General features: G+C 37.7%; 1 protein-coding gene across 5 annotated transcripts in view; it reads left to right on the forward strand.

The window, feature by feature from the left end:
- The window catches only part of FNDC3A (fibronectin type III domain containing 3A), a 110,098-nt gene that overhangs the window by 56,249 nt on the left and 38,738 nt on the right, over positions 1-15,111 (forward strand). For 4 of the 5 annotated variants that reach the window (XM_043891635.1, XM_043891639.1, XM_043891636.1 and 1 more), the window contains one exon: positions 4,196-4,272. In XM_043891635.1, the coding sequence (XP_043747570.1) occupies positions 4,196-4,272 (77 nt within the window). Of the gene's footprint in view, positions 1-1,251; positions 1,408-4,195; positions 4,273-15,111 lie in introns of those variants that run through there. The other variant, XM_043891638.1, reaches the window with a different exon arrangement.

Genomic DNA, 15,111 nt, shown 5'->3' on the forward strand with positions numbered 1-15,111 from the left:
CCATGAAGTTGATTGTTTTAACCATTTTATAGAAGGAAACTGAGTCTCAGAAGAGCAGTAAATTGCCTTGCTAATAAATATTGATGCTGTTGTTAAAGCTTACATCTTTTGATACCAAAATCCACTTTCTTTCCATTGTTCAATTTATTACAAATCAGTCATTATCATTACCTGTATATTTGTATTAGCTATAAATAAATTTCCTTAACTACACAGCACCATAAAGTAATGAAAGCCCTCCAAAGTTCTTACAGTCTTACTCCCTTCTCTTATAGCTAAACATTTAGTCTTCTTTCTGGTCTCTATACATGCTTGAGTAAAGTACTTCAAGCCCCAATCATGACCTGTCTTTTCAGATTTCATGAGCATGAGTGAGAATGCCATCTACCAAGTATCTGTATTAGTGTCCAGGTTAAACCTTTAGAAACAACAAGAAAAAATCAGAAGAAAAGAAAGTAAAACCAGTAATAAAAAAAAAGGTAGCATTTATTAACTTGAGATGTTAAATGCTAGTCTGAAATAGAAATCCCATGTTTAAAGAACAAGTTGATCAAGCCTGTATTCTGTAGATAATTCTTCTGTATACTGTGGGCTTTCCTTAAGGGTTGCCCACAATACACAAAGGAATTTTAAGGGTTGAGTATGGAGAGTGCATCAGGTTACACAAGGACATTTCGGAGTGAATCTTCTAAATTAGTGTTATATGTATCCTAAAATTTATAAATGAAAAGCAGCCAGCTGGGGTAATAAAATTTGACTTAGTAGATAGTATGTAGGGCTTTCCAGGTGGCTCTAATGGCAAAGAACCCATCTGCCAATGCAGTAGACTAACGAGCTGCTAGTTCCATCCCTGGGTTGGGAGGATCCCCTGGAGAAGGATGTGGCAACCCACTCCAGTATTCTTGCCTGGAGAATCCCATGGACAGAGGAGCAGAGCAGACAGCAGTCCACAGGGTCGCAGAGTCGGACACGGCTGAAGCGACTTAGCACACAGGCCTATTAGTTATCAGAGGAAAAGGAGAACAAAGGGAATTATTTTACAGCAGGTATCTATTTTTCCATGAAAATCTTGATGCGCTTTTGAGTTGGTTCATAAAGGAGTCTGAAAATTTTCAAATCGAGGGCAGAATCAGTAGAAATCTTTTAATCATTTACTGTATGCCAAACACTGCCAGCAGGAACGCCTGCTTTTTTTTTTTTTTTCCCTTCCCTTTCCGCGGGTCACTGCAGGTCACGTGGTCAGCATCATGTGACTCGGTCAAAGGATCTTTTCCTCGTAGCTTTGCAAAAAAAAAAAAAAAAAAAGCAGCAACCGCGGTTCTCCAATTAAAGCTGTTAACGTGTACTACGCTGTTTCCTTGTTGGATTTTCTTGTTCTCTGCTGCTACTGTAAAAACAAAATGAGTGGTAAGATTTACTGGTTTTGAACATTCTGCTTTTATTTTAAAACGTAGCAAGTATTGTATTACTCTAAAGTCATGCCGTGTGTTTTTTCAATAGATGCCAGATCTGTCGCTGTAAAAATTTTACATTGTGGCCGTGTAGTTATAAAAAGATTAAACTCTGTTTAGAGTTGGGTTGATTTTACATTCCACAGAATATTCCTTTCCAGAGAGCCTTTACTAGGATTTTCTTTTTACAACTAAAATCTGTAAATTGGCATCAGATTATTTGGAAGCCATTGTGAAAGCTTGCTTGTAAAGAGAATGTGTGGCACGTCAGCAGCCCGTTGCTTGTTAAGAATTTGAACCCAGGCAGATCTTTTGTTTTGTTTTTTTAAATCAAATGTCTGCTAATGTCTACTAATAAGGAAAAAATTTGAAGAGTTGACATTTTACTAGATGAAATACCATCTTTACTAAATCCTTGATGGCAATTTTTAAGGAATTGAGGCTTCTCAAATTTCTTAAGGCAATTGGTAAATAGAGTTGCTTACTCTTATGCAAGATTTTAGAAAAGGAAATATGCCCTTAAAAATCAATAGGTATATGATTTGTGGTAGATTTTGCTAAAATCGTATATATTACTAAGGAGTTACTTGGTGGATCTACAGTGGTTCAGATACAGCTACTCTCCTGCCAGATGTGTGTTTAATGGTACAGTCTGTAACAGACTTAGCTTCTTCACTGGGACAGGAGCTCCCTCACTGCCCTTAATCAAGAGTTTGCAGTTAATCTTTTCATACCTCCTAAATTAAAAAATATTGGTGGAACTAAGGAGGTGATGGAACTTCTGCATCATCAAGTATGCGAGGTTTTGGAGTTTTGCTACTATAGACAGGAATAGCAACAGAAATGGTGCTGTAAATATGTTACTTCACACCAGTATTTTAGATATTAAATAATGCTATACATGAACTGTTTTTTGTTTTTTGGTTGTTTTTTGTTTTTTTTTTTTAAGAAAAAAATCTTAACCTTGTACCATTTTTCCTCAGGGTAAGAAAATTCACTTGCTAAAGTGAAAGGATTACTTCATAGGGATATGAGTTAATCATTATTCCTGGACTGCAACTAGTTATGGGTTTACTGCTGGTTTGCGATTAGGTTTGTTTTGTGCTCTCTTCAGTAATCACACTTAGATATAATTAAAGAATAAAGTAGAATTTTGTACTACTAAATTATAAACACTTAGCAGCTTTCAAAGTATGTTTGGTTTGAATTGCAACTACTTAGTATTTATATATTCATATCTTTAGTGAAAGACGAGCAACCCAAAGCAGTTATGTAGTTTTATAAGTTTAAATGTAATTGGTAATAACTTATTTTTCACTCTGATGGCTAAAAAACAAAAACTTGTTCTGATAACTTGAAATAGGGATTAAACTTGACCACATATGCAAGGAACCAGTCTCTGGCACATACAGTAGAAACTCAACAAAGTAATTTCCTTTATTAAGATTACAGATAATAGTTTTCAATGAATTCTCTTTCTGGTTCTCAGCTAAATTTCACACACTGTGAGTAATCTAAGCCAGATCTCAGGATTCAGAAAGCTAGCTTGCTATAGTTTTCTATAAATTAGCTAACAGAAGTAAACCAGCATAACTTTAAATCTGCTGTCATTTCTTGAGTCCATCATGTAGAAGTTGAAAGGTGAGTTTTGGATGAAGCCTCTCTTGCCTAGAGGTGTAAAGCACTTCACAAGTATGTTTAGTAAATTTATAGGTAACATTGACTTAGATGTAGAAAAACTTTGTTGTTTTTGTTTTCCAAGGATATAAAAATAAAGAAGGCCTTACTTGTCCTTAGAAGCATCAGAGCATATTTCTTAAAGCTTGTTACATCAGTTGCCAAAAAATACATAATATTTTAGTGTTTAGTAAATACATAGTAGAAATATATCCTTAGATATGAAACAACTTTTTGAAAAGTTGTTGGTTGGGAAAGGATATCACTATAAAAATGAAAGGAAATGTAGAATAAGACAAGCTGAATTTTCTTTTTTTTAAAAGGACTTTTCAGTGTAAGGAACAAAAAAGTTTTCTTTGGGTAAATACTTGTGTATTCCATTTTTCTAACTGTTCTCAAGCCCCCAAAGGCAGGACTTACACACTACAGGGTTAAAAGAGATTTTTAACCCTAAGAAAACAAGTTCCAAATTTCTAACTGTTCTTCCTCTTACTGCTTCTTCCTCTTGAATTTTTCTTGATTTTTTCTATTGTTTTTTTTTTTCAAATTTTGCCTTTTGTATTTTTCATTGATTTTATATGCAAAGTTTGGTTTGATTTTCCACTGGGTCAGTGTTACTTAATTTGCAAAATTTGCACAGGAATTACCTGGGACATTTGTAAGTACACTGATTCAAGACCCCCATTTACTGTAAGCGTACTAGACAAGAATCTCTAGCTCCCTGACCAGGGGTTGAACTTGCAGCCCCTGCAGTGCAAGTGCAGAGTCCTAACCACTGGACTGCCAGAGAAGTCCCTGTGTGCTTTAAAAATCTCCCCAGGTGACTGTTACGATCACCAGGCAGGTTTGAAAAACACAACTGTAGGTAAAGAGCAGTCAGTGCCCTTTACAAGATAAACATTTCTGTTTTTTAGCAGGTGAATCATCTGAATTTCTTTTCATGGTTATACACTATTAGTTTAAGGGTTTAGTTTAAAATGAAGAATTCAAAATGCAATTCAAATTGTTTTCAATTTTTGCTCGTTAAGTAACCCAGGATTAACACGTGACTTCTGTGATCTGTGCAGGTCCTGCTCAGGTTCCAATGATGTCCCCAAATGGCTCTGTGCCTCCGATCTATGTGCCTCCTGGCTATGCCCCGCAGGTATGTTTTGTGTTACTTTTGTCCACATGTGTGTGTTAGCGATCATAACGCTGCTATTGAATGCAAACAAAATTTAGATGCCGAAGCTTATGACCCAGTATAGTATATCTTTGGTAAATCTATTTCAAATATTTTAGCACATTCAGTGCTATTTGGAAAGGAGGAAAAATTAGGTTAGTAGCACTCATCATTTGGCCTTGTCTTTGGGTGTTGAATTATATTCAAGAGTTAATTTTAGAGTTTTATCTCCTTGGATATGTGAATAATATAATTAATATCATACGGTTTAAAGGCACCCATGCTAACATTTTAAAATTAGCCATTTACTTAAAAGTAATCCAAGCCAGTGCGTCCAACTTCTTTTTTACACTTGTTCACAGGTGCCCATGATCATTGGATGGCACATTGTGGTCTATACAAGAGAATTTAGACCTGCAGACCTGCAACCCTAAGGGCTGACAGAATCAGTATCACCAAACACCTGTAGCTCTTTCTTACATACAAGTTGCAAAGCTCTGACTTAAAGAAAAAAGGATAGCTTACTTATTTGCACAGGCAAACTTAGTAAAACTGTAAAATCTATAGGTGTCAATATCTGCTACTGACATTGCATGTAGTCAGCACTCATTGCTTCAAAAGCTTTTTGGAAGTAGCCAGTTTCTTATCCTAGCACTGAATTTATACTTGAAAATTTTTTTAAGATGTATTTATTTATTTATTTAAATTATGGCTGTTCTGGGTCTTCGTTGCTGCACGCAGGCTTTCTCTAGTTGCCGTGAGCGGGGCTGCTGTTCGTTGCTGTGTGCAGGCTTCTCCTTGCAGTGGCTTCTCCTGTTGCCACTCCTGGGCTCCAGGGACACAGGCTTCAGTAGTTGCAGCACACAGGCTGCATGTGTTGTCCCGCAGCATGTGGGATCTTCCCAGACCAGGGCTTGAACCCATGTTCCCTGCATTATAATAAGGCAGAGTCTTAATATAATAACATATATTAAATATATATTTATTATAATTAATGTATATTTGGTTATATTAAATATATAATATTAAGATATAATATGTTATATCTTAATATAATAAGACAGATTCTTAACTACTGAGCCACCAGCAAAGCCCCTATACTTGGAATTTTCTTCAGAGCCTCTCTTATATCCTCCCTGATTATGCCAAAATACTGGTGGGCTATTGTGGTAGATTCACTGGCCACTATCTGAAGCCTACCCCTATATGAATGACAGCAGAGGAGGACCATGATGCTGGGGAGAATGTAAATAGTATGAGAATTAGAGTCAGAAAGCTGGATCCGTATCTTGTTTAAAACCCTTGCTAGCTGCATGGCCTTGGACAAATCAACTTCCTTGAGCCTCAGTGTCCTCACTGTGAGATAAGATGATAACATATATGAGATAACATAGTTGAAAGTGGAGAAAGAAATGGGAGCTCACTCCAGTATTCTTGCCTGGAAAATCCCATGGACAGAGGAGCCCGGCAGTCTACAGTCCATGTGTCGCAGAGTCAGACACAACTGAGTGACTAATACTTTCACTTTCTTTCATATTTGAAAGTACTTTGTAAACTTTCCAGAAGAATAGTTTGCTCATTATTTCTGCTTTTGTTTAGCACACTGACTCCTTAGCCTGCCTGCCTTTTTTACCCTACTAAATCTACTCTCTGGTATACACCAAACCAAAGCCCTTTTTTCAGCATAACCCTCTTTGACTTCTAAACATTTGTTAAAAACATAGTCATGTATAGATGTGAGAGTTGGACCATAAGGAAGACTGAGCACCGAAGAATTGATGCTTTTGAACTGTGGTGTTGGAGAAGACTCTTGAGAGTCCCTTGGACTGAAAGGAGATCCAACCAGTCCATCCTAAAGGAGATCAGTCCTGGCTGTTCATTGGAAGAACTGATGCTGAAGCTGAAGCTCCAACACTTTGGCCACCTGACGTGAAGAACTGACTCATTAGAAAAGATCCTGATGCTGAGAAAGATTGAAGGCAGGAGAAGGGGATGACAGAGGACGAGATGATTGGATGGCATCACTAACTCAATGAACATGAATTTGAGCAAGCTTTGGGAAGTGGTGAAGGACAGGGAGGCCTGGTGTGCTGCAGTCCATGGATTCATGCAGTCCAAGAATCCAACACGACTGAGCGACTGAACAGCGACAGTGAGGTCTAGATTTCTTCTCTTTGACCTCTAAACATTTGACCCTTCCCTGGTGGCTCAGTGGTAAAAGAGTACGCCTGCCAATGCAAGAGCCTTGGGTTTGATCCCAGGTCAGGAAGATCCCCTGGAGAAGGAAATGGCAACCCACTCCAGTATTCTTGCCTGGGAAATCCCATGGACAGAGGAGCCTGGCGGGCTACAGTCCGTAGGGTCACAAAGAATCGTACACTACTTAGCGACTAAACAACAGTCCTATGATTTACCCCAGATTATCCCAGATTTTCTTGAAGTAATGCTATCCTGATTCTTCCTACTTCTCTGGTTGTTCCTTCTCCGACCTTTCTGCATCTCCATAAAGAGGATTACCTTGTTTTTTCTCTCTAGCATAGCTCCGTTTAACAAACATGTTGAATGGCATCATGTGCCAAGCTCTGTATTGGGTGCTGGTGACATAAAGATGATTAAGACAGATTATTTGAAGGCAGTTGTAAGTATTCTGCTGTTCTCTCTACCTTTCATTTTTATGGCAAATTTCTGCTCTTCTCAATTTTAGAATTAACTTTCCTTGAACCTTTTCAGGTGCCTTTCCGTTTGGGTTCTCATAGCACATTATGTATATCCCTCTTTGAACAAATTTTTCACATTGTTTAGTTAATAAATTCCCCTTCCTGAGAAGAGAAGATTATGAATTCATACAGTTCCTGTGTTTAACAGTGGTCAACAGATATGTGTTGAGTGCTCTTATATGTTAGGGACTCTCTCACTGCTTGAATGAAAAGAGGCAAGGACCTCTGTACTTCTGTAGTTTACATTCTTGTGGGGAAAAGGAAACAGTAATCATAATAAATGGATAAATTATATAATGGATTAGGTGGTGAGTAAAATGGGAGGAAAAGAAAGAAAACAGGGCTAGTTACATTTTAAGATAGGGTAGTCAGACTAGGCATCATTGGAAAGGTGCCTTTGAACCAAGTCTTGAAGGACAGTTGGGAGTTAGCCCAAGCATTTATTCAGGGAAAGAGGATTCTGGAAACAGAAACAGCTGGTGCAAAAGGCCTAAGATGAGAGCATGCTTGGGAACAACAAGGCGGCTGTTGCAGCTGGACTGAGTCCTTAAGGCAGAATAATAGTAAACAGTGAGGTCAGAGAGGTCATAAGACTAGATCATACAGAATTCTCATTCATCTTTATTTCCTCAGTGCTGAGTACAGTGCCTGTCATGTATTAAGGGCTCAATAAATACTAGTAAATCAATCAAATGATCATCCAATTTGAGATTCTATATCTTTTTTAAAATTTATTTTGCCATGCTACACAACATGTGGAATCTTAGTTCTCCAACCAGGGATTAAACCTACACCCCCTGCATTGGAAGCATAGTGTTAACCACTGGACCCACCAGGAAGTCCATGGTGCTGTATCTTTAGGGCAAGAGCCACTAAAATAATCTTCCTATATAACTTCTTTAATTTTTTCACTTCCGTGCTCATTAGTTGGCTTGGCCACTCAGTGAGGTCTAGATTTCTTGACACATAAGGCCTTAACGCGGTTCTTTTCTGGTTTGTCTCTGTACCCGTCTCTTGATAAATCTAATCACCTATCTATTTTTTCAGCCAAACATGACTACTCACATGCTTACTTAATGCTGTTATCCAGGGAATGTTATTCATTCCCTCATTTCTGCCTTTTGAAATTCTACCCATCTTTGAGAACCTAGATCAAGTTGTTTGTACCATTCTTTAGTTACATATACATACCTGATACTATAATTGTGTGTCTATATATTCTTATATGGGATTTTAAGTTCCTTGAGTGTGTGGAGGTACCTTTTATTATTTTTGTTCTGTAGTAACTCAGATATAGTATGTATTTCATAAATATTTGTCAAATAAGTGAATGAACTTTAACAATAATCATTGTCTCTAGGAAATGTATCATTTTTAAGCACACAGTGTTAATCCAAAGACAAAATCTAGTTTCATCATTATTGAAATAATTTAAGTACCTAATGTGTAAGAATGAATTCTAACATTTTGACATCACCATTGAAGTACAACCCCTATTGCCTGACATATAAAATTTCTCATGTTAGAAAATACCAAGAGCCAAGTTCTTGGCACAGCTAAGAGCTTGGTAATTGTCCAAAATTTGACACATAAGCAAACATAATTATATTAGCAAAGATAGAAGCTGGGAGTTGAACCAAACATTAAGACACGTAGATGGCTGTTACAAAGTGCATGTTGTATTTGGCTCAGTGGGAACTAAGGAGCACACACACTAAATCCAGGAATAGCTGTCATCTGCATTCTCTTTTTAGACTTCTGTACACTGTTCTCCTCTTGGGGCAGCAATTTTATCAACTCCATCCCTGCCTACTGTGTATCTGTTGTCAAAGGCCAGTGATCAAAGGAGGGTCAAGTAATGTTTTTGCTATACCATCATGTAATTCAGTACATACACTCACAGGATTCAGCAAATGTAAATATCCTAAAACATTTGGTCAGGCAAGCAAGGACTGCAAAAATTTAAATCCAATAAGGGAGAAACCAACACAATGTTGTAAGGTACTTATCCTCCAATTAAAAATAAATAAATTTAATTAAAAAAATAAAATCCAGTGTTGGGACTCTCTAGCTCTGCTACTGAGGAAGCAATCATGCTACAAACCAAAGAGTATATTGAGGCCGAAAAATGAAAGATTCAAAAGATAAATAATCTTAGATGAAGATCAAGATTTAAGTGAAAATGAAGAAATCATGATTTACCAAGGATAAATCAGCCTTCACATTTTTTATGTTTGTACAAATGCCATTAAGTTTAGAAGCACTTCAGACATGCACTTATCAATAATTCACATATATTTTAATTTTTGAGAATAACAGACAGGGTATTATATATTAGGTAATTTGGGGATTCATTGGTTCTGTTTTTCTCATTTGCAATTTGCAAAACCCAAAGTTGCCGTTAAAATTGCCGATTTTGTTATACTTTCTTTGCTTCTTTATCCAAGAGTTCTATGATATTGTTAATTTATATTTGTACCTTATTTCTCTGATACTTCAGCATTCTACTTAGCAGTAATGAGAATAGTCAGACTTAATTTTTTAGTTACATAGCTTTTGTTGTTGGAGCAGAAAAATGGATCATCATTTTAAAAAAATTTTTATTAACTGTAAGATACTTGCAATATGATTGGGAAACCTAAAATCAATTAAAATTTTACGCATAAAGTAAAATGTAATTGTTCACCAGAAGCTTAAATGTCAAGGAATATTAGTTTTTCAAGCAAGCCAATGGGAAATATATTTAGTGATAAAGAACAAATATAGTTGTACTTTTTCTGATCATTATTATATGGAAAACTTGGAAAACATGTAAAAGGGTAGGGAAAAAATTCCATTGAGTGTTATAACCCATAGATACTCTTTGTAAACATTTAGTATGTTTCCCCTTAGCCTTTTCTCTAATTACAGACATAATTTTAGACATAACCTTAATGAAGTTGATTATTACAGTTTAACAAATAAGAAAGGGAAATTTATGAGCGATTTGACTTACTGCATAGAGACAGAAATATGTGCCAGCTGAACTCAGACACCAAAGGGAGAAACAGTACAGTAAACAAAAACAGTGAAAACAAATGATGACACAGAAAGCATATGGTGACAGGTATAGAAGGAACTTAGTTTCCTGGCAAATAATAACAACTTGTAGTCCCTAAGGGCATTGCAGCTCAGAATAACACTTGATATTTTAGTGATGAAGTTAATGAATTATCAAGAAAATAGTGTAGACTTAACCTGAAGGGGACTCCTGAAAGGTAATACCAAAAGTTCCCTCCTTCTGCTTTTCTGTAATGGCTCCTTGTTTTTTATGGAATGTGGGTTGTTATGGTGATGAGAGGGTATCTAACAGGGAGGGGATTGTAGATCTCATAATGTGGGGAAAGGACCTGTGTCAGCTTCATGAAAAGTTTCAGATTACTCCTTTGAGCTGGACTTGGTATTTCACTGTGCCTTTATGTCAGCACGCACCAGTGAGGTTAGTAAATCTTTCAAAGATTGTACAAACAAGTCTGATCTCAGTCTTTGTCTCTCCTGGAAAGGACAACCCAAACAGATGGACAGCAGTGTAAGAGACTGAAAGGGGATTTAGTGGTTTCGATGAGGATGAAGAGACACAGTAAGAGCTGGAGAGAAAGGTTGTAGTCGCTTACGTTGCTGTGTGCTTGATTAGATATTGGATGAATCTGTGAGATGAAGGGCCAGAAATATCTGTAATACTCTTCAATAGCTTAAATTTGGAGTAGTTCAGAATGATGCAATAGAAGTAGGTTGCTAGAAGTAGTGGGGAAGCAAAGGTTGTAGGAATTGAAGAAGTCACAAAACTCCAGTAGTTGGCTATTGTTAAGAGGGGGTGGGAGATTCGAGTAGAACTAATAGCATTTACTTCTGGTCATATCAGTCATCAAACAAATATTTTTTGAGCATCTGTCATACACTACATGTACCGTACCAGTTATTGGGGAGAAAACAGGATACAGAACAGATCTGTCACGGAATATCCATTCTGGAGCACAATATAAAATATCAGATAGTAAATACAACCTCCTTTCTCTGCAGCCCCTCTTCAATTATGTCTGTGTTCAGTGAAGGAAACAAAACAGGGCTTTTGTCTAATTAGATATTGCATGGTGTATGTGGTTAGGTGGTCAGACTGTGTTGATATTTCCATTTATCTCATTGTCTTTCGTTTTTTTAGCGTAGACTAATTTGGATTATATTTCACCTTTTTTTCCTTCTCAGAACGTGTTGATTTTATCTTAATCTCTGCCATCATTGTACCCTGTTGGTGTAAAATTCAGTGTCTTGGCTATTTCTTGGCAGCTAGAAACTAGGCGGATCGTTTAGAGGTCTCTGGCCTCACTCTGAAGTTACTGGCTGCTCAGATGATTTATTGTGGTGGAGTTCTCCACACCCTCTTGATCCTGATCTGGCTCTTTTTTTTTTTTTTTAATCTCTATATCTTAGTTTTGTTTTGTTTTGTTTTCTCTTAACTGTGGTAAAATACACATTAAAAATATACCATAACTATTTTAAAGGCATGGTTCAGTGGTATTAAGTACGTTCACACTGTTGCGCTACCATCCATCCCCAGAACTCTTCTTCTTGCAAAACTGAACTCTGTACCTTATCAGCCTTAAAGATAAAATACATAGTTAACAGCAAAATGATGTTATTCAGGAATAGCAGAGAAATTGCAGTGCAGGACATGCAGACTACGGCAAACCATAGGCAAGTTCCCAAAACAAAGAAGAGGACTATTCTTAAAAGAGGGGAGTTGAGAAGGGATGGTTTTTGAGCAAAGTCCATTGGAGGAAAGAGAGTTGAGGGTTATAGCTGCTTCTGATTAGGCTAGTTGTGGTAGCTTCTCATTGGCTATACTAAGCAAGGAAAAAAATTTTCTTTCCTCCAGCTGGGGTATATAAAGTAAGCTTCCTTCCGGTTGGGAAATGTGATTCCTGCTAGAGTCTGTAAGGGACAGCAAACAGTAGTGCATGAGAGTTCCCCCTCTTCAGGGCTTCCAGACTATTATAAATCAGGTTTCTTGTACTCATTTCACAACCTTTTAAAACAATTAACTCTCCAGCCTCCCTTCCCTCAGCTTATCTTTATATTTGAAATGTTCTTTTTCAGCAGAAAAGTGGTTTTAATTTCATAAGCAGTTTAGCCATTTCTTTTTTAACTGATGAGATCTCACTTGTGTTTGTGAAATTTGAAAAGGCACTAAGAGGCAAGTATTTGTGGATTCTGTGCTGACAAAATGAATAAGAACATGGAATTGAAGCCAGCTTACCTGAGTTCAGTTACTAGCTCCTCCATTTATTGCCTGTGTGACCTTGCAAGTTATTTAACATCTCTATGCCTCAGTTTCACCATCTAAAAAAATGAAAAAAATAATGCTACCAATTTTAGCATTGTTTTGAGGATTAAATAGTTCACACATGTCCCTTGAGAAATTTACAGTTAAATTATAGAGTAAGAAATGTTGGAAAATTAACAAATACTACAGTGTTAGGGATACCAAACAGATGATAGCGAATAAATGCAATAGAATTGATAGGAAGGAGATAATACTGAAATTCTGGTATCTAAGGAAAGGGTTCACAGAGAGCAATCAAGGAAACTACAGACTCCTAACCCCACATCTCTTATCAGCATCTGAAGTTACATTCTCTACCTTCTCATTTCATCAGTCTGTACTTGTTTTTCATCTAGATCAAAGACAGACTTTTCTGCTCCTGTCTAAATCCTGTGCCCCAGCTGGAGTCCTGACTGTCCTCTCCTTTTGCCTGCTCAAGGACATTACTCTAGCTCTCTCTCCCCTACATCATCAGTTTCTTACTCTGATGGATCATGCTCATTAGTATATCAGCATGTTGTAATTGCTCCCACTAAAAACAGCAACAGATTTTTTAAGCTGCTTGACTTTTCTATTGTCAGTTACCACCCTACGTATTCCCTTCTACAGGAAAACTTTCCAAAATTGTGAGAAAATTTAGCTCTCTAATTTTCCTCCCCACTTTCTCTCTTAAATCCACTCCACTCAGGCTTTGCCCCTATGATTATGCTAAAACTGCTCTCATCAAGGTCCCTATGACTTCCAAATTGCTAAATCCAATGGTCAGTCCTTAGTCTTCATCTTATTGAACCTATCAGCGACACTTAACAAAATCGATCCATTCTCCCTGGTATACTTAACCAAATTTCCTGACTCTACACTCTTTAAGTTTTCTTCCTGCCTTATTGTTTGTCCTTTCCTATCTTTCTGGAACTGCAGACCACTATTATCTAATTGCCTACTCAACATTTCCACTTACAGACTTACCAAACTTACATGTGCAAAACCTAAAACTCCAGATCTTCTCCCTACTCTGCTAAAGTAACTTGTTCTAACCTATAGCTTTCCCTTTCACTGTTGGTGAAATACCATCACTCCAGAACTTTTTCACACTTCTCCAGTGGAATTATCCGCTAATCTTGTTCTGCCTTTGAAGATATGCAGAATGTGGGCAACTTCTCACCACCTTCACTGCTGCCACCATGGTCCAAGCCACCACCATCTCCTGCCTAGATTTCTACAATGACTTCCTAAATGATCTCCCCATTTTTGGCTTTGCCCTACAATCTATCCTCAACTCAGCAGCCAGAGTAACCCTATTAAACGTAAGGGTATATCAGGACTTCTCAATCTTGGCACCATAAACAGTGTAAGCCAATAATTTTTTGTTTTGGGGGGGTTGTCCTCTGTGTTGTAGGGCATTTGCGCCATCCCTGACCTCTACTCACTTAATAGTTAGTACCTGCAACTCCAGGTGTGACAACCAAAACTGACTCCAAGCATGCTCAGTCGCTTCAGTTGTGTCCAACTCTTTGTGACCCCATGGACTGTAGCCCACTAGGCTCCTCTGTCCATGGGGATTCTCCAGGCAGAAATACTGAAGTGGGTTGCCATGCCCTTCTCCAGGGGACCGTCCTGACCCAGGGATTGAACCTGTGTCTCTTATGTCTCCTGCGTTGGCAGGCAGCTTCTTTACCACTAGTGCCACCTGGGAAGCCCTAAAAATGACTCCAGATACTGCCAAATGTCCTTTACAACAAGGGTCCCCAACCTCTAGGAACTAATGCCTGATGATCTGAGGTGGAGCTAATGTAATGATAATAGAAATAAAGTGCACAATAAATGTAATACGCTTGAATCATTCCAAAACCATCCTTACCCTAAGTCCATGGAAAAATTGTCTTCCATAAAACCAGTCCTCCTAAAAGTTGGAGACTGTTGCTCTAAGGAGTAAAATCACCCCTTGATGAGAACCACTTGTTTCTGTGATGGTCCTCCATTTCACTGAGTACATGTAAGTCCTTAATAGCCTATATAGGGCAACCTGCCTGACTTGGCCATCATCTCTACCATTTTGTATCTGTTGATCTCATCTGCTTCTGTCTTTTCTCCTCCTTTATGTTGATCCAGTCACACTGGCTTCCTCCTAGCCACTCCTACTTTAAAGGCTTTGTTCTGACTGTTCCCTCTTCCCAGAACAGTCTTTCAGATTTTTGCCTGGCTAATTCCTTCAATTCCTTCACATCTCTGCTCAAATTTCACTTTGCCAATAAGGCCTATCCTGATCATTCTTTTATACTACAACTGTTCCCCTTTTGCGGTACTTATGATCCGCCTTACCTGGTGCGTTGTTTTTTTCCATAGTGTTTATCACCTTCCAGCATGCTAAATAATTTACTTTTGCTGTCATGTTTGTCCACCCCTGTGAGTGTGTGTGCCCACACAAACATGTCACTGTTTTTTTCTCTGCTAAATTACCTCTATCTTTTTGTTCAAAAACAAATTTTTTTTTTAATGAATGGAGGTGGTTAGTGCTAGATTTGGAAGGATAGATGGAACTTTCATAGATATAGACTGGGGGAAAGTAAAATGAGGAGGGAAGATGGCATAAGCCAAAGTACAAGATAAAGAAATATGCAGGTAAGGATGAAGATAGGTATTTTAGTATACCAGCCTGACTGGAATGAAGGGTTCAGAATTTAGTGTGGAAGAAAGATAATAGCTATAATGAGAGGTTGGAACTATATGGAATGCTAGGTTGAAGAG

Source organism: Cervus elaphus, chromosome 30 (genome assembly GCF_910594005.1).
Source record: "Cervus elaphus chromosome 30, mCerEla1.1, whole genome shotgun sequence".
NCBI classification, from domain to species: Eukaryota; Metazoa; Chordata; class Mammalia; order Artiodactyla; family Cervidae; genus Cervus; species Cervus elaphus.